Source organism: Colossoma macropomum, unplaced genomic scaffold, assembly GCF_904425465.1.
Source record: "Colossoma macropomum unplaced genomic scaffold, Colossoma_macropomum, whole genome shotgun sequence".
In the NCBI taxonomy this organism is placed as follows: domain Eukaryota; kingdom Metazoa; phylum Chordata; class Actinopteri; order Characiformes; family Serrasalmidae; genus Colossoma; species Colossoma macropomum.
The window spans coordinates 22966488-22985088 of NW_023494789.1; the positions used below are offsets into that span (position 1 = coordinate 22966488).

The following is an 18601-nucleotide window of genomic DNA, read 5'->3' on the forward strand; positions in this document are numbered from 1 at the left end:
TTCTCAACCACATATTCACAGTTTTGTGCTTTTGCTACGCTTCTTGTGTGCAAAAAAGCACAAACAGGTTTAGTCCAGTCCAGCTTTGTTCATATCACATGATAACAGTGAGAGCTTTTTTGTAGCTGAAACTCGTTTTGTGTGATGCCCTCCTTTTGACTCATCTTTCTCGCCTAGTTTACATGCCCTCATAAAAAACAGGTGAGAAATTCTGTAAACTGGTCCTAATTCTGTAAAAGACTGGTGTTAAGTGTGTGCTGCTCTCTGTTTTCGAAATCTCTTAGGGTTGTGGTGTAGGCCCAGCTTTAAACTACTCACAAACAGAAAACTTCCCATTCGTTGTCCTGCTGTGGTATTTGGTCCAATTAACCCACTTAAGATACTGATTTCCATCACAAGAAAACAGAAAAATATCCATTTGTCGTCATGCAGAGGTATCGGATCCATTAACTGTTCATTAATAGCCTCCTCAACACACAGGCATGCTAGTCAATTAAGCTCTTTCCAGCAGCCGCAGTTATGCCTGATTATGTCTCCAAGACATTGAAGAAGTCTGATCAAAACAAAACAATAAGAGTTTACAGATGTCTGGAAATAAATCAAACTATATTGTATCTCTGTGGTATGTCATTAAAGAGCACTTTCAGTGCCAAAAACAGCAATGACTGCCTCAATTCCCACTTAATATCCACTCTAGGCTCCACTGTAGGAGACAAAATGCACAGGCGGAAGAATATTTTACATAACACGCTGCAAAGCAGAAAATACATAAAATTTGACAATCGTGCAAAGTTTGTGCAATAAATTACTTCTAAGTTTTCCTATTCAGTGTAAATGTTTCAGTATAAATGTAAAAGGAGCAGTGTGTGAGATTTAGCAGGATCTCTTAGCATAAATGGAATACAGTAAACAAAACCATGTGTTCATTAGTGTATAATCACCTGTAACTACGAATTGTTCTATCTTTGTTAGCTTCCAAGAGGCTTCCATGTTGCTCCGCCATGTTTCTACAGCAGCCAAGGATGGACACACCAAACACTGGCTCTAGAGGGCACGTTTTTGAAGCGGCAGCTTGAATTTGGTGGCACTGTAGCTCCAGTTGGAAGATGTAGAAAGAAGAAGCATCAGTGGTTGCTGCCGGTGCGGACTGACCATTTTGTGTTGTGAAGTTTAATAACCCAAATTTTGACAAATGGAGGATCAATTTTATTATTTAGCACAAGAAAAAGAGAGTGAGGGTGAATCCTCACTGTCAAAGAAAAGAAACAAGAAGAAGCAAAACAAACCCACTGTAGGTTCTACTTGCGCTTGGAAAGGGAGGGGTGAGGGAGAGGGACTCTGCTGGTTGCAATGTGCAACCTCACCACTAGATGCCACCACATCTTACACACTGTACCTTTAAAGACATACTAACATAGAATACATTACAATATATTCTAGAACATTCAAGGGTGAATGCAGGCTAGTGGGCACCTGTTAGCTGTCTAATTTGCATAAGACTATCTCCTACTAGAAAGTTTACAATACTGCCTTACTAGTAAGGGTGTAATGATTTCAATACAGTATTAAAAACTAATAAAAATAAAACTAAAGAAATGTAAACTGCCGATACACCCCTCTCTCATTTATCGTTTTATGTGGAACCCACTGGCTATGACCAAAACTAGGAATTTCGATGCAGCCCATAAGAGTAAAGCAGGTGAGGAGGGGTGGGGCTTAAGCCATGGGCACGCCAATGCAGAAATGACTTGGCTTCTTTTCTGAAGAGCTTATTAATTGTACTTGTTGCGTGTTTGGGGGTTTATTTTCTTAGAGGGAGGCGCAGCAGGCACTGAAAAAGTTCTTTCTGAGGCAAAACAATCTGTGTAGAATAGAGCTCTGTAGAATCAAGACATTTTAATACATAAAATACTTGAAGCTGAATCATGATCTTAAAATCTATAAACTGTATTCCACCTGAAAATGTGTATCAGTACTCCCCAGTACTTACTAATATACATAACTTACACATACATACTCCTACTACTAAACTTCTATTAGATATTAAATTTCAAAAATAAACATTTTTGAGCAAATTATTTGCTTACAAAAACAAGTCAGTTCTAGCAGTAATTGTCTATTGCATTCCAGTTTCCAGGACTATGCAATCAAATAATGCACTCCTTAAACATACTCCAACTAGAGGAAGCCTTTTTTGTGGTCCTGTATCAGTATCTCTGACTCTGACTCAGAACTGTAACCGTCAAAGAAGAAGCAGAACAGCTCTCAGATCAAAGTGACTATCAATCAGCAGCAGGAAACAGCACAAACTGACAGAGTGCTGCTGTGCTGCTGAGCAGACAGGCTGCCTGTAGGTGTTTAGAAGAATGCACTGAACATGATGGCAGTGTTTATGTTAAAACACACCTGAGTGTAGCTCTCAGGTAAGACAGACCAGCTGAGGGGCACTCACCTGAACCGGTCCATCCAAAAAGCTTTCCTCACTGTGCAGGAAAGAAGTGCGCCCAAACAGCTGACTGACAACAGATTTAGTCAAACGCTGTTAACAAGACTCTGTTAAACACCATCAACGATTATTTATCCACCAAATGACCTGCAATTATTTCTTTTGAAGCTATTGGTCTTCTCAGCCAAACATATTCCCAGCTACACATTAAGTTATTCCATCTAAAAGAAAAGCTCAACTGATCTTACTTCTAATCATCATGAACACCTGTATGACTTTTTCGTATATGATGTGCTTATGTTTCACCCTTTACTTCATTACTAAACTGTCCAGAAACATAGAAAAATAGATAATTTACTTAACTTTTAATTAAGAATCTTAAGTAAGCAGCAGTATTTCATAATTTAGCAGCCCTGCATGCAAGCCACACTGTAGGCCAGAGCTCCAATTCATCATAGAATCAGTGCAGAATGTGGCATTTCAATGCAATTACATTACTGTATCATTACAACTAAATAATACAACTTTATTACAGCTTTTTAAAAGAAATGAACTCCAAATGTTTCAGTCTTGTTTCCTTTTCAATTGTGTTAGCCTAGGAGCAGCAAACTATCTGATCTAAAAAGTTTTTTTTTTTCAGAACACTATAAACCAAAAAGTAAACTGCTCCACGCAACTCTTCAGTACGTTATGCTCAAATGAGTTCATGATATGAGGAAATGGTGGTTTCAACAGGTAAGTTTTGACCCAGATAAATTCATCTGATACTGCAGATTCAGGACATTCATTGACGGTTCAGTTTCTTAAAGAAAAACATGCTACCATGAAGTGTTGGTGCATAAAGCTGCTAAAGAACTTCCTGCAGATTTTAACACCACTGCAATCTACCCTGATCGCAAGGCGGTTATCTCTCCCCAGTGTCTGGCAAGTTTCATCCCTCATCACCCTGCTTACTTTGAGAGGAAAGGACTACTTGTCTGACAATGAATAATATGTAGGCTATAGTGAGAATAGTGCTTTAACAAAGACGCACACAAATCAAATAAAGTGCAACATAACAGCTTATTAGCCACTGAGACAGGAATAGCTTTTTCAGCTTGGTGACTAACATTCAGCTAGATAAATGAAAACCGATTATCTAGCATTGTTTGACTAGATAGCATTTTAAGGAGATAAGTACGAGTTGGTTAGTCAACAGTGTTTGACTAGCTAGAACAGCTTGATAAACAAAACCAAAGCATGTGTTCCAACTAATCATTATACTCAAACATATGCAGGAGTTAATGAATGGATATCCTATTAAGCGTGGGAAGGGAGGGCCAAAATCCAAATTTATAAAACGGACAGTTCCGGTCCTAAAATCTGAGTGGCTGAGCTGCATTCGAAGGCGCTGTGAAATCCATGATATACCATGGCTATGACCACCTCACAACAACTGAACTCTGTATTACTGCGCCACAGCACGAAAAACCCTTCTGCTGTTAATGGATTAATCTTTGACTCTAATGGTGATCACACCCGTTTTTGTTTAAACTGGGCGGCTGACAACTTATTTTCTTATCTAGAACTAGGCTAGTCAGCTAGCCACCAAGCTAAAATATAGCAAACATGCTAAACAACTCCAACATTAATATCACAGGCTTTTTCAACTTGAATTAAAGTACTAATGATATGATTCACTGATAAAAGGCAGCATAAAAGTCTAAAGAATGTCACCTGAATGGTTTACACGCTTCAAATGTCCGTGTTTCAGTCAGAAGCAGCATCAAACCCAGGCTGAATCCCAAACGACTCCGTACTCCCTAAATAGTGTGCTGTGTAACATTAAGTTTAGAAATTCTAGCTTCTGCAGTCAAACAGTGACTGCCTGTCGATTATGAATGTGGATGAATCCCAAATTACCATTTTTAGCGATACTTTGCATTGTTGGGGTGCAGGAGTCAGTATTTAAACTCCTACGTAGTGCGCTAGGGAACAGGGAGCCGTTTGAGATGCAGCCACAGCGTGAGAAAAGTGGGGTCGTCAGACTGGCTGAAGACTCATGGCGGTAATTTGGTGACCAAAAAGTACTTATAAACTGAAAGTATTTGCATTAAACAGTGCAATGTTACATATGTTCTCTGTTATACAAAAAAAGGTTTTAAAAAAATCATGAAATGTCTGCAGTATACAGTTATTGGCAACCTAACGTTCTTCTCATTCATCGGTCAATGGTTGCTTAGCAACGATACCGTACTCCAAAGGAACTACATTTCTTGGCAGAATACTTGTTCATGTCGATTATTATTAATAATTAATAATTATATATTATTAATAATAATTAATAATAACTTAAATAATTATCTAAAACATTGTGTATTTTAATATATTTTATGTTGGCTGATGTTTTACAAAAGCAATAAGCCACTCGAGGCAGTACGTTACTATGATTTTATCACAGAGAAGGGAGGTTTAGGCACTCCACTTCACGTTGTGCCAAAGAACACCCTGCCCCACGATAAAATCACAGTAACCCACAGATTCTCACGGCTTACTGCACACAGGGAATATATTTTTAAAACACATTTTATTATCTTAAAAAAAGCTGATGTAGATCTGTAGTTTTTGTGTTGGATGAGTAACTGAGGCTGCCTCTTCATATATGAGCTAAAACTACAGCTAACTTGTACAACATTGGATGCTGATAAGGACTTGTCATCTTACAAGAGGTGTTTTCTCATCAGTGATCAACGTGCCAACATGTTACCTTTCAGAGAAATATATATTTACTGTTTCTGGAGCTGAGTGACATCAGCTAGAGTGGTTAGCCTAGTCATCAACAGAGCTGCGCTACAGCTACCTTCTCAGTCACGTCCTTTAGACCCTTCAGTTTCAGAGTGGCAGTGTAGTATATATACTTACTCATGAATACATAAAAAAAAAGATCCCGTTTTCGGCCTGTATATTTGGACTGTATACCATTTGCTTCATTCCCCCCGTTCCAGCGTCTTATTAGGTTCAGACTGCCAGCCCAAATCTGATTTTTGTCATATCCAGATTGTATCCAGATTGTTTTTGTCACTCTGGACAGCAAAAACACACATAAAATCTGATTTTTTGCTAATCAGATCCAAGTGTCTTTTGCATCACTTGCAACGAAACAAACGACGACTCAAGAAGAGCTCCAAAGATTCATGTTTTCAGAATTCTGAAGAGTTTGGAGGTCGAGATGATGCACCTCCATCTCTCCTGCATCCGTATTTGAAATCCGCGTTACCAGCGTAGCTATGTAGTTACGCTATGTCGTTACCACAGCAACCCATGCAGATAGACTGATGTCTGGACACACAAATCCAATCTGATCACTCGCAAATAACAGTGCGAACTGTCGCCTCAAAAGATCTGATTTAAGAATCTAATCAGATTCGCCTGCAGTCTGAGCACAGCCTAAAACAACCTCACAGTAACTTACGGTGACTACCTAAAAGTTGTTATGGGACCCCCTTGTGGCTGTGGGGCTCTAAGCAGCCGCTTATGTTGCTTATTAGGTAGAGCTGGCTCTGTCTCTGGATGTTTCTGAATATTAGAGAGGAGTATTAGATTATCGTTATTGGGTCTGTTGGAGCCCTGCTGTAGATTCAGAGAGCAGTGACCAGGATAAGAAAAGGACAGGAAAAGAAGGAGACAATCGTTCACACTGTAGATGAGGTGAGTGTGATTCTGCTTTTATATGTAAATTATGCAGATAGGTGAAGCATTACTGACTTACTGAACTGTTCAAACAGCAGCAGCAAGAAAACTAAGGTGAAATGCAATGTGGTGCTTTTAGCATTCCTGCAAAATGTATTTAGTTGCTTAGCAAAGCAAATAAGAAAAGCAGGCTTGCAGAACAGTCATACACCTGAAAGTTACACACACTCCCTCATCCACTGGATCTAAAAAGCCTGTACTTAAACTCTCCAAATAAAACTGAGCTACAGAGGCTTTCTGACCAAACAATGATTCACACAGAGCACCCAATCAAACTTAACAGCTCTAATTAAAGCACTGAAAAGAGACTTAAGCAGAACACACAGTAATGAGAATAAACAGGCGTGGAACTTCCCCTGCACTTCTGCAGAGTGGTGACAGAGAAAGTCCAGACAAAAGAAAGAAAAGAGAGGGAACGAAAAAGAAAGACAAAAGGGGGTTGGGGAGGGTCAGAGAACCCCTCAGTGGAGCTCATCATCTGTTTCAGTGCACACACAAATAAGAGGGAGTGGGGGGTGTGGGAGAGCATGAGAGCATGCACAACTGTGAGAGAAAGAAAGCAAGAAAAAGACAGAGAAGAGAAGGTGAAAACTGCATGAGAGAGTGAGAGAAAGAATGTGTCAGAGAGAAAGGAAAGGAGAAGCAGAGTATTAAAAAGAGAAAGTGTGAGGGCATGTGAGAGAGAGAGAGCGAGAGCAGCAGAGCAAAAGAGAATGATAAAGAAAAGGAGAGGGAGGAGAGAAATAGAGAAGAGAGGAAGAGAGTAATAGATAAAGTGTGCATATGAGAGAGAGAGAGAGAGAGAGAGAGAGAGAGAGAGAGAGAGAGAGAGAGAGAGAGAGAGAGAGAGTCTGTTTTGGGGATTGAAACATAATGCTCAACAAACTCCTGCAGTAACTGCCCACCCATCACACACACACGGTCTCACTCTCTCTGAGGTTTAATCTGTGTGAGGAGAACACGTTGCGTGCAGAACGAGAAAAACAACAAAATCCTAAACTGAGTTTAACAGAGAAAAACATGGAGAACAGATAAATGACTCACCCTTCCTCAGCAGGCTTGCTCTCTCTCTCTCTCAGCTACAGTCAGTTTGCAACACCAGCTGGGCTCAGCTACTCCTTCACAACCACGCCCACTTCCAGGTCAGATGACAAAGGCCAGCCAATCATAACCCACCCCCCATTCAAGGAGGCACTCAATGGAGTTCAGCGGGAGTGTGTGTATGGTGGAGCTGTGTGTGTGTGTGTGTGTGTTAGCTTATTCACAGACATCCTCCACAGATGTTTTTAAACTAAATATTATTTAAGCATGGTTATATTTGCTTTTTAGTGTTGTGTTTTTTATTCCAACACATCAAAATACTACCTGCTGTTCTGGTGGCCCTGAGAACTCATCAGTGTCCTGAATCTGAAATTCTAAATTTGGTCTGTATGCTGCCTGAGCACAAACCTGAAAAACTGACAGATTAGAATTTGTTACAAATACTTCCAATCAGTTATACCACGTGGCTAAAAAGAGAGTTTTTAATGGCTTATTTGATCATTTCAAAAGAAAATCCAAAGTTGAGCTGTAAATGAGATTTAATAGAACAACAAAATGGGGCGTTTTCCCTCATCATAGTGTTTTCACACCCAAAACCCTGTATGTTACACTCTTAAAAAATATGGTTCTTCAAGGATTCTTTAGTTCTATATAGAAATATTTCATGCTTAAATGGTTCTCTGCATGGTGAAATGGTTCTTCAGGCTGATGGAGAATGTGTTGTTTCTGAAAATGGTTCTGCACAGCACTAAAAAAGGTGGTACAATGTCAAGCCTTAAACCCTTTTTGATGCTTTATAGAACGCTTTTCAAAAAGAAAAGGAAAGACCACTCCATTGTGCTGTGTGTAATGAAGATATGGTTGTAATTCCTGGTAACGTACCAGCTTTTGTCCACATGTGAGCCTCCTGGTAATTTCCTACGTATTGTATTGTGTCTTGTGCAGGTATATTACTACACCAACTTTAAATTCACTTGCATTCACACTTAACCCTCCTGCTATCCCCAAATTTACTAACATCTTTTATCCTGGGCGTCAGTTTGACCCCAGCAGTTTAAACCTCAGGGAAATATCAAAGTTCTCGTGAAAATTCTGTTCTCTCCCTCAAGTGGTGTGAACTATCAGTGGTTCTCGTACTACTACAGGTGTGGTTATGTTTGGATAGGCCCCTAAGGCAGAGGAAAGTTTTGAAGATTCTAAAATGATTACAAAATGATGCATGTTACAGTGACCTCAGTATCGTCCAAAACAACCAAAACAAATGTGTGTAAAATATTGATATTTCTTATATTTCATAACAGTTAAAACAGCCTGAGGTCAAACTGACTCCAATGAACACTGACCTGTACAAAATGTATACAAGACGTTGAAAACATACCATGTTAATTTTTAAGTTGTCCCTATTAAATTAGGAAAAGTCATTAAATATGAAGTGAATTAATGAAGAAAATCATTTATTTAGAGACCTTTATCATTAAATGGGGTCAAACTGACCCTAAATATAATAGGAGGATTAACCTCTTCCTGCTAAATTACCATATCACTCCCACACAAAAGTGGACGTGTGAAATTTGAGCTCTGTTAGATCAAGTTCTTCACCTTTCAACATAAATGTGACACCAGCACTGAAAAATCACATTATCTGTGTTGATCTTTAAGGGTTAAAGGCTTCCTGCTTCATCTTTTTCCACTGAAGTTTTTTGCAATCTTTCAAAGGCGCTGACATGTTATTGTTCTTGTTAAGTCTGTTTTTATTACATAAGCTCTGATTACTCAATTACTTGTCAAAATAATCATAGATTCCTTAATTAATAAAATAACTGATAATGACATCACCACAAAACTGAAAGAAGGACAGAGACTATATATGAAAAGTTAAAGGAGGTGATATCAGCACAGAGCAGAAAAAGTCAGAAAGCTGCAGCAGTGAAGCAGCGTAGCGTGTGAGTAAAGGTTAGAGGAAGCTACAGCAGGAAGAGAACGTAACGGTTCTGCTCAGAAAACCACAGACCAGACACCTGCACACACACACTGCTCTGCAGGAGGAGTCTCTCACACACACACGTGTGGACCGACGAAGTGATCGGAGCAGCTCACTGGATTAAATGTAGTTGTAGGATTTTGAGAAAGAACAGTGATGCACGTAGTCTTAATCCAACAAATTAATTATTCTAATGATGTCAGATAAACCAACTCCTTAAATGTGTGCATTAAAATAAAGAATAACCTAGAAGACAGAGAGCAGGGGTGTCCAGTCTTACCCTGAAAGGCCAGTGTGACTGCAGGTTCTCATTCCAAAACAGCAGACACACACCTCATTTGACTAAGCAAGTGTTTGAAGTACGGCTGGGCAATATAGCAATATAGCAAAGAGTACATCAGACACAGCAGTGCTGCTGGAGTTTTTAAACACTGTGTCCACTCACTGTCTACTCTATTAGACACTCCTACCTTGTCAGTCCACCTTTGTAGATGCAAAGTCAGAGACGATAGCTCTTCTGCTGCTGCATAGTTTGTGTTGGTCATCCTCTAGTCCTTCATCAGTGGTCACAGGACGCTGCCCACAGGACGCTGTTGGCTGGATATTTTTGGTTGGTGGACTATTTTCAGTCCAGCAGTGACATTGAGGCGTTTTAAAACTTCAGCAGCAATGCTGTGTCTGATCCACTCAGACCAGCACAACACACACTAACACACCACCACCATGTCAGTGTTACTGCAGTGCTGAGAATGATCCACCACACAAATAGTACCTGCTCTGTGAGGGTCCATGGGGGTCCTGACCACTGAAGAACAGGGTAAAAGGGGGCAAACAACGTATGCAGAGAAACAGATGGACTACAGTCTGTAATTGTAGAACTACAAAGTGCAGCTATATAGTAAGCGGAGCTGATAAAATGGACAATGAGCGCAGAAACAAGGAGGTGGTCATAACGTTATGCCTGTGTGTGTGTGTATATATATATATATATATCTATATATATATATATATCTATCTATATATATATATATATATACATATATATATATCTATCTATATATATATATATATATATACATATATATATATATATATATACACACACACACACACACATATTTGTCTACCACACCTATATGAGTTTTTTGGATGTGCCATTCCAAAAGCATAGGCATTAAAATTAAGTTTTCCCCTTTGCAACTATATCAGGCTCCACTCTTCTGTGAAGCTTTCTACAAGATTTTGGAGTGTGTCTGTGGGAATTGTGCCCATTCATCCAAAAGAGCATTTGTGAGGTCAGACACTGATGCCGGACGAGAGGGCCTGTCTCACAATCAACATTCTAGCTCACCCCATGGGTGGTCAGGGCTCTGTGCGGGCCCCTGTAGTTCCTCAACACCAAACACGTCAAACCATGTCTTCACGGAGCTCGCTTTGTGCACAGTGGCTCAGTCATGCTGGAACAGGAAAGGGTCTTCCCCAAACTGCTGACACAAAGCTGGAAGCATGTAATTGTGTAAAATGTCTTAACATCTCCTTTCACTGGAACTAAGGGGCCCAAAGCCTGAAAAACAGCCCCAGCCCATTATTCCTCCTCCACCAAACTTTACTGTTCGCAATGTGCATTCCGGTAGGTAGCGTTCTGCTGGGATTCGCCAAACACAGAATTATATATCACACTGCCAGATAGTGAAGCGTGACATGTTGCCACTGCTCCAGATTCCAGTGGTGGCATGCTTTACACCACTCCAGCTGACAGATGGCATTGTGTATAGTGACCGTAGGCTTGCATGCAGCTACTCAACCAAAGAAACCCATTTCATGAAGCTCCCAACTCACAGTTATTGTGCTGATGTTGTTTCTAGAGGTAGTGAACTTGATTTGCGCTTGGTGTTTGTGTGGTCTACTTTAGTCCACACACATATATATATATATATATGATATATATATAGGAAGAGGGAAGTGCATAAAATAGTACAAGACAGAGGATTAAGGGAAGAAAAAGGACAGAAATAAAGAGAGCAGTGAGAGACAGACTGTTTGTATTTGACTTCCTTGCCTATCTCGATCGCACACGTTGATAAGCCAATAGGCCCTCAGAGGTCTAACACGCACTTCCTCTTTCTATCAGGAACCACAAACAAACAGGCCAAATTACAAAACTGCTCTCTCTAAACTCATTCAGCCGTTTCTACTACAGCTCGCACGCCCCGCACTGCAGAGTGGAAGAGTTTTCTGTTCAAGAATGGAAGTGTTTACACTACTGCAGTTGAAGAGAAAACGAGTGTTTATCTGCATAAAATCCCCTGAGAGAGAGAGAGAGAGAGAGACAGAGAGAGAGAGAGAAGAGAGAGGGGGACAGAGCGAGAGAGACACAGAGAGAAAGGGTGGGAGAGAGAGAAAGAGAGAGAGAAAGGGAGACGAATAGAGTTGCAGCTGTTGATTTATGATTTATAGCACTTCCTGCATCGTAGTTACTAAATAATTCAAAGTAGTTTCTGAATAATAAAGGTTCAAAAACTGAACAGTATGTCTGCTGTTTAAGTGGTTCATATTTCCAAACTTTATAAAACTTTATAATCCAAGCTTCAGAAATACAAATGTGTCATATTTTTCCAGTCAGTAAAGCAGCCCGAACTGAAGTGCACTGAGAGAGAGTGAGGGCAGTTTTGGCGGTGGATTTGGTGTGTAATTAAAGCACATGGGGTTGATTATGTATCCCGTTGCTCTGGAGCAGGAGTGATTCACTGTGAAAACTCTTCACCCCCCCAGAGACCCCCCCCATCTGGCTGAGCTCGCTGACCCCTCTCTGCCTCGCCTGTTCTCTCACACTAAACCACTTCATCTTCTCCAGCTCCACAAATCTAAAGTCCTGCTGGAGCTCTAGTTCCTTTACCTGGGATGTTTCTGTGATTAGTAATGAGATCAGTGATTGAAACACAGTTGCAATCTGTAGTGTGTGTAGTTTTTACAGTCTGTATCTGTTACAGTCAGTATTTTTCAATATACCTCAGAAATCATGCATCACTCTGTAGTCAGTGTTGTGACCATACAAGGCACTCTGGGTCTTAACTGTTTTTTTTCTATGGGGAAACTGAATGCAATTTTCGAAAATCATAAACAAAGCAGCCCAAAACCAGATTTGATTTGTTCTTCGTACATTTGTCCCCAAAACGTCAGTGGTTCTTATGAACTATAAGGCCGCAGAGCCGGGCAATATGACAATATTTTATTGTTATCGTAATAAACTACATCACAATATGTCACAATATGCTTTTCTGAGCATATCGTCAATATCGTCAGTACTTAAAAATCAATTCCCAACTGCACGTTTGATTGAAAAGACAGCATAATTAGTTCTGTTTCATTGGATTTAGTGCAGCACAGTGTGTGAAATGCTGCATGAGGGATTGGCTGAATTGTTTCTGATAGTGTTTTTAAAATGTGGCACCACTTTGTCTGTTCTGACTTTTTTATGTCAGAAAAAATAAATATTGTGACACATTGTGTACTGTAAAAAAACTTCTTGAAGTACCGTGATATTGCATTTTGCCATATGGCCCACCTCTACGAATACTGCTACATACACGCTACAAGGAGGCTAACGCTGCTGTCTAAGTCTACTATTAAACTTCAACACTGTTTTACACCAACACCAGCTCCTCAAACTGCAGCCTAAAACTGCCAAATGCCTCTAAACTACCACAATGTAAATACTCCTGGTTTGTTCGGGGTATGTTGGTGAGGTTGCCAGTCTTCAGATATCAGTTCAGTGCACAGCAGTGTTAGCCTGCATGTAGCAAAACGCATACTTCTGCTCCTGATACTGGGAGGAAACCATCTGCATGATAAAAAGCTTCAGCTTCAGAATTTTTTTGGAACATTTCTTCTTAACTGACCGTTAAGTTAAAATTTCTCGTTTTATTGTCTTCACTTACACACTTGATTTACTTAAATTGTAAAATACAGCTTTTGTCCAGTGTTTCTGTGCTGCTAAGAAACCATTCTAAGTCAACAGGCTGAGCTCCACTGTGCTATTCTACGAGGGGTGTAACGGTACACAGAAGTCACCTGAGTGTTGTATAGCCCCCTCTGAGGTAGCTGCTACAGCCTGTAGTGTATTAAACAGTAAAATGTAAAAACAGTGATGATACATTTTCGCATAGGTCATATTTTTTTTTTTACGTAGGGCTGATAAAAAAAAACAAAAAGCAAAAGGTCACAATCAGCTACAAAACTCAAAAGCGTCTCTTACATTGTAAAAGTACAAAATTAACAGAATAATAAAAAAATAAAACTTGTGCATTAGGAGGTGCAATTGTGTGTTGTGTTTCAGTTTGTTCCAGTGAGGCTATATATAAAAAAGTTTAGCTCCGTAAAATCTGTCTTATTACACACTAAGGCTTATTACTCACTAACTATAGGGACTTCAGTGCAAACTGGCTAAAGTATTCTTAGGTTATTGAAGTGTGTAAGAAAACTTGGGGCCCACCAGCAGGCCCTGTAAGGGGCCCTGTAAAGACCCTTGCTAGCAGGAAGGAACAGCAGGTTACAGCTAGGCAGCATTCTGCCATTTAGCATTTCGCCCTCCATCGCTGTTGTAGTTCACTAGGAGCCCAATATTTTCTGCTTTGAAAGAAGCAGAAGGGTCTTCCAGCTCCTGTGTGCCATTTGCACTCACTATAGTGCGATGGATTTAGTCACACACCAATCAGCTTGAGCTAACGGCTTACAGTGAAAGGTTTCCAGGCAGAATTCGCTCTTGTGAAATTTGGTTACACATTACGTTCATAAATCTTCACACATAAGCCACCATGTATTCTCCATACGACTGCATGCACCGAACCGTAATGTCATTATCACGACAGTTCGGGGCAAATATACGCACCGTTAGACCTCTATGTTCTACAGTTTGTAATAGACTGAAACTGAAAACATTAACATATTACAGGGTTTAACAATAACGACCGCCTGAACGCCCAGGGCAAGTAAAATGAGACATGTGAGACAGACATGAGACAGACTTGTTGGTGAGTTCATGTTGGTGGTGGGGACTCAATGTGTTAACAGAACAAAGTAACTGAGGCCAAACTTAATTCAATAAAGTATTTAAACCGTCAGCATGCAAAAGTAATCTCAATCATATAAGCAAAACAAGCCAATGGTATTATTTGCTGACAAATGAAGTCAGAGCAAGACACGCAGGAAAACGTTGGCAAAGCATGAATACAAACCAAGTCCGCAGCTTCATTTCCTCATGGAACAATCAGCTTTCATGGGTCGATTTTGACCCCTCTGTACCTGAGATGTTCTGTAAAGTTTGTAGGAAAAATTCTAACAAGGCCGATAAAAGTGGTTTTCTTTTGTTGGAACGACAACTTTTAGAAAACACTCACTCGAGAGTCACATCAAGTCTAGCACATTTGGACTGTTCATATGCACGTCTGGACATATGAGCAGTGACTGAGCTTCCAAGTTGACACAACAGCGTATCACACGGTTAAAAGAAAAAAAATCTTTCACTATTCGTACGAGATAGACCCTCAAAATAAAAATAGACTGGAACCTGTTAGCCAGTACTCTACCAAAACGGCTTGCAGAAGGTGAGGTAATATTTGCTAACTTATGCATGCAAATGCTAACATTAAGATTACTGATAACTTTGTCAATGTATTTATAATAAACTAGAAATAGAGTGGTAGGAATTTGTGCAGTTTTTTTTAAAAACATTGTTTCAATCATTAGTGATCACAGCGATCTTATTTAAATAAGCATGGTGAGCTTATTTATATGTAAGTAACACTTTAAATACAAATATTTGTTCAGGATAGAAGAAATTTCGTTCGTTAAAAAGTTAACGCTGAATCCTGTATTAACATAAGTTACATTATTTATGCTGTCAAAACATTTACTGAATCGAGACACCACCATATCATATTGAATCAACTTATGAATCATTACATCGCTAATTATTTTGCCAGCCATAATGTGTATGTTACTGTTTTACCTGTGATGTCATCATCAAACAGGTCAGACGTCTCTGCTGCGTTTAATTCTGCAATACAGAAGCGTCTGTTTTGCCAAATGATTCCGTAGAGACGAAATTCAAAGCAAGACGTTTCAGATCCCTCACTGTATTTCAGAATAATATTATCGCTAACAGTGATCCAAACTTCAGCCTTGTTTTTCCTCAAGGTCTTTCCTACGGCCTTTTAACACCAGACTCACATATTTGAATAAGCACTGCAAAGCAGATAAACTCTGAGAGAGATAAAAATCATTTGTTTAATCAGGGCTGTTGTTTTAGCTGCTGCAGCTTTTAAATCTGCTGAGAGCAGAGATGTTCAGCAAAGAGGAGAGAAAGAGATTTTACAACAAAGAAAGGAGAAAGAGAGAAAACAGAAAGATGCAGAGGAAGAAAGACGGAGAGGGTGAAAGAGAGGGAGTCTACGATCAAAGAGAAGTATTTCCTTCCGCTGTAAAAAAAATCTCCAGTAGTTTCCACGCACATAATCACAGCATGAGCTGAAGAAAGAGGGAGGGAGAGAGAGAGAGAGAGAGAGAGAGAGAGAGAGAGAGAGAGAGAAACAGAAGAGATAGATAGATAGATAGATAGATAGACAGACAGATAGATAGATAGATAGATAGTGAAAAGAGAGAAAGAATGATATAGACATATATAGATATGACAGAGAAAGAGAGAGAGATGAGAGACAGAATAAGAGAGATAAGATAAGATAGAGAAAAGACAGAGAGAGAGAGAAGATGGGGAGGTGGCAAAATAGAGGAGAAAGAGAAGAGAAAGAGACAGAAAGAGAAAAAGAAAGAAGGGTGGAGAACACAGTCAGCCTCAATAGCATCTTCTTTCTATTCAGTCATTGGCTTTGGTTGAAGGAAACAAGCATAAAAAAGAAAAGAAAAAAACATAAAAAGACACCCCAGGATGTTTTGTATGTTTCCTGCTCTCTCTCTGTCTCTCTCTCTCTCTGTGGAACTGTAACAGATACAGGCTGTATTGTAGTCGTGGTTGTTCCTAATTGAAACCAGCCTCCTTCTTCTTTAGCTGTCTTATGTAAACGGACGGAGTTACTCACAGCACAGCTCTGGATCCGAACCCTCCGAAATCTCCATACAAACTGCCCTGTGATCCATCTCCACGATCAGGAACCGCCCAAGAACCTTCTAGAACTGAAGGATTCTTCTGTGCTTCTGACAGCTGGGTTCCTAACTCCAACTAGGACTAAGTTCCCGCCTTCTGCTGCTCTCTATACTGTAAACAGTCTTTCTCTCTCACACACAGGCCTCCTTTCGGGGTGTCTTTAAGGCGACTCGGTCCCTAATGAGTCAGTTTTCTGGGTGGTACAGATATGAAGGGGGGCCGTCCAGTTGGTGACAAACCAACACCAGAAGGATAATTACTGTAAACACAACGCAGAGTCTAACAGCGGAGGAAAGATGGAAAAGCGCTGGCTAACCAGAGAGAACCTCTCCATAAACAGGGAGAGGATTCAACCCCTAAGCCTTTTTGAGGTTGACACAAAAATGTGTCTGGTTCCTGCCTTTCAATCAGCTTTTCTCGGGCAATGAAGTGATTTCTAAATGCTGTTGCTGTCTTTTTATATGATCATGATCTTACAAACTATAAGAACATCAGTCGCATTTTATCATTACTCTGATTTAAATGAATAATAAGTGCGTCTTATCTTAAGTGAGTTCTAAATGAGCTTGCACAAGAATAAAAACACAGTGCCTCCATCAATAAACAAAGCCTGGTGTATCTAGCAAGACACTTATATCAGTCATCTATGACTGAAATGTCCATAGCAGCCTGTTAGCTACTTAGCTAACCAGCTGTATTTGTCTCAGATGTAACTTACATGCTTTGATGTTAGTGTTTCATGCTGTTTTACAGAGCTGTAGTCTGAGCTTCAAGCTGATCTAACAGTGATAAGTGAGGAGTGTGTGTAAGAGGAGAGGAGAAAACAGAGGGAGTGGAGAGGAAGCGAGAGAGAGAGAGAGAAAAGAGAGGAGAGGTCTTCCATGGTGGTGGGAAACTTGTGTGACCTTTGACCTTTCCCCCACTGCACAGAGTAAACGCACGTTTCCGGAAATCCGATCTGGAAAGACTCTGAACAGACGTTACAAACGCCTCGTACGGTAACGTCATCAGCTCATCCATCTCTCTCTCTTTCTCTCTCTCTCTCTCTCTCTCTCTCTCTCTCTCTCTCTCTCAATGCTGCCACACACAGAAACAGAACACGGAAGTAAGAGAACAGCTTCACTACAGAACAGAGGCAACTTGCACAAAACATCTTCAATACATACCTTAAAGGGGAATTCCTCCATAATTGTGTGTGTGAGATGTAAACAGAGTCATTCAGAGTGGTTTGGTGTGAAATGGTTCAGATTTCTTTACAGTGGTGGTGATAGGAACCAGTGGACACCACGACTACAACACACACACACACACACACACACACACACACACACACACACACACACACACACATCTTCTAAGCCGCTTATCTTCCTGGGTCGCGGGGGTGCTGGAGCCTATCCCAGATGTCATCGGGCGGAAGCCAGGATACACCCTGGACAAGCCGCCAGTCGACTACAACACAAATATAGACATTTTATTTACTATCCAAAACCACCAGTGAACTTTCACGTGTCTTTTGAGTTTTATATGGAATGTTGATGATTGGGAAATAGTGGAAAATCTGAAATAATAAGTTTTCCTTGGGGACTATTTTGCCTCTGCATGTATCTCTCCACCATGAATGGAGTTTAAGGCCGAAATCTTTTCAAAACTGTCGTAAAACAATGTCTCAGACATCAGGCATTGTATTCATAACCATTTCATGTAATAACCTTTTGTGTGTGGAGCTTTTAGAGGTGGACGTCTGGTTCCTATCAAAACCACTGTGAATGATTCTAATTTGAAGTTTCTCTAGAAAAGAGAATATCACATCAAACTTTGCTTATAATTTATATATATTTATATTTGTTTATACAGAAATGTCACAAAATCTATGTTATTCCCCTTTAACCTAAATGCTTAAGGGATATATTTAAAGCTATAAAATGTACACTGTAAAACTCAATTTACAGTTGTGGATTTATGCAATTATATTCAAGTGACCACAGGGCTGTAAATCTGATCTCACTATGACGTTGATTTAATTCTTATGAAATGATTCACTGAATCGTGAGATCTCGAATGACTCAATTTGATCATTTGGTGGAATTATTTTTGGAAAATGCATTGAATACATTGCTGGAGGAATAATTCACACATTATTATTATGTGTATTAGACACATAATAATAATAAAAAAAACAATACTAGACAGTTTGAATGTTTGCATTCGAGAACAGCTCAAAAAATTTATTCTAACTTTCCAA

General features: G+C 39.8%; 1 protein-coding gene across 4 annotated transcripts in view; it reads right to left on the reverse strand.

Moving 5' to 3' along the window:
• Positions 1-18601, reverse strand: part of sept9b (septin 9b) — a 96363-nt gene that overhangs the window by 38837 nt on the left and 38925 nt on the right. The window contains exon 1 of one of the 4 annotated variants that reach the window (XM_036570584.1): positions 16292-16453. The exons of 2 other annotated variants lie outside the window; for them this stretch is intronic. In XM_036570584.1, the coding sequence (XP_036426477.1) occupies positions 16292-16349 (58 nt within the window). In that variant the 5' untranslated portion in view covers positions 16350-16453. Of the gene's footprint in view, positions 1-7219; positions 7300-16291; positions 16454-18601 lie in introns of those variants that run through there. One more of the 4 variants, XM_036570585.1, reaches the window with a different exon arrangement.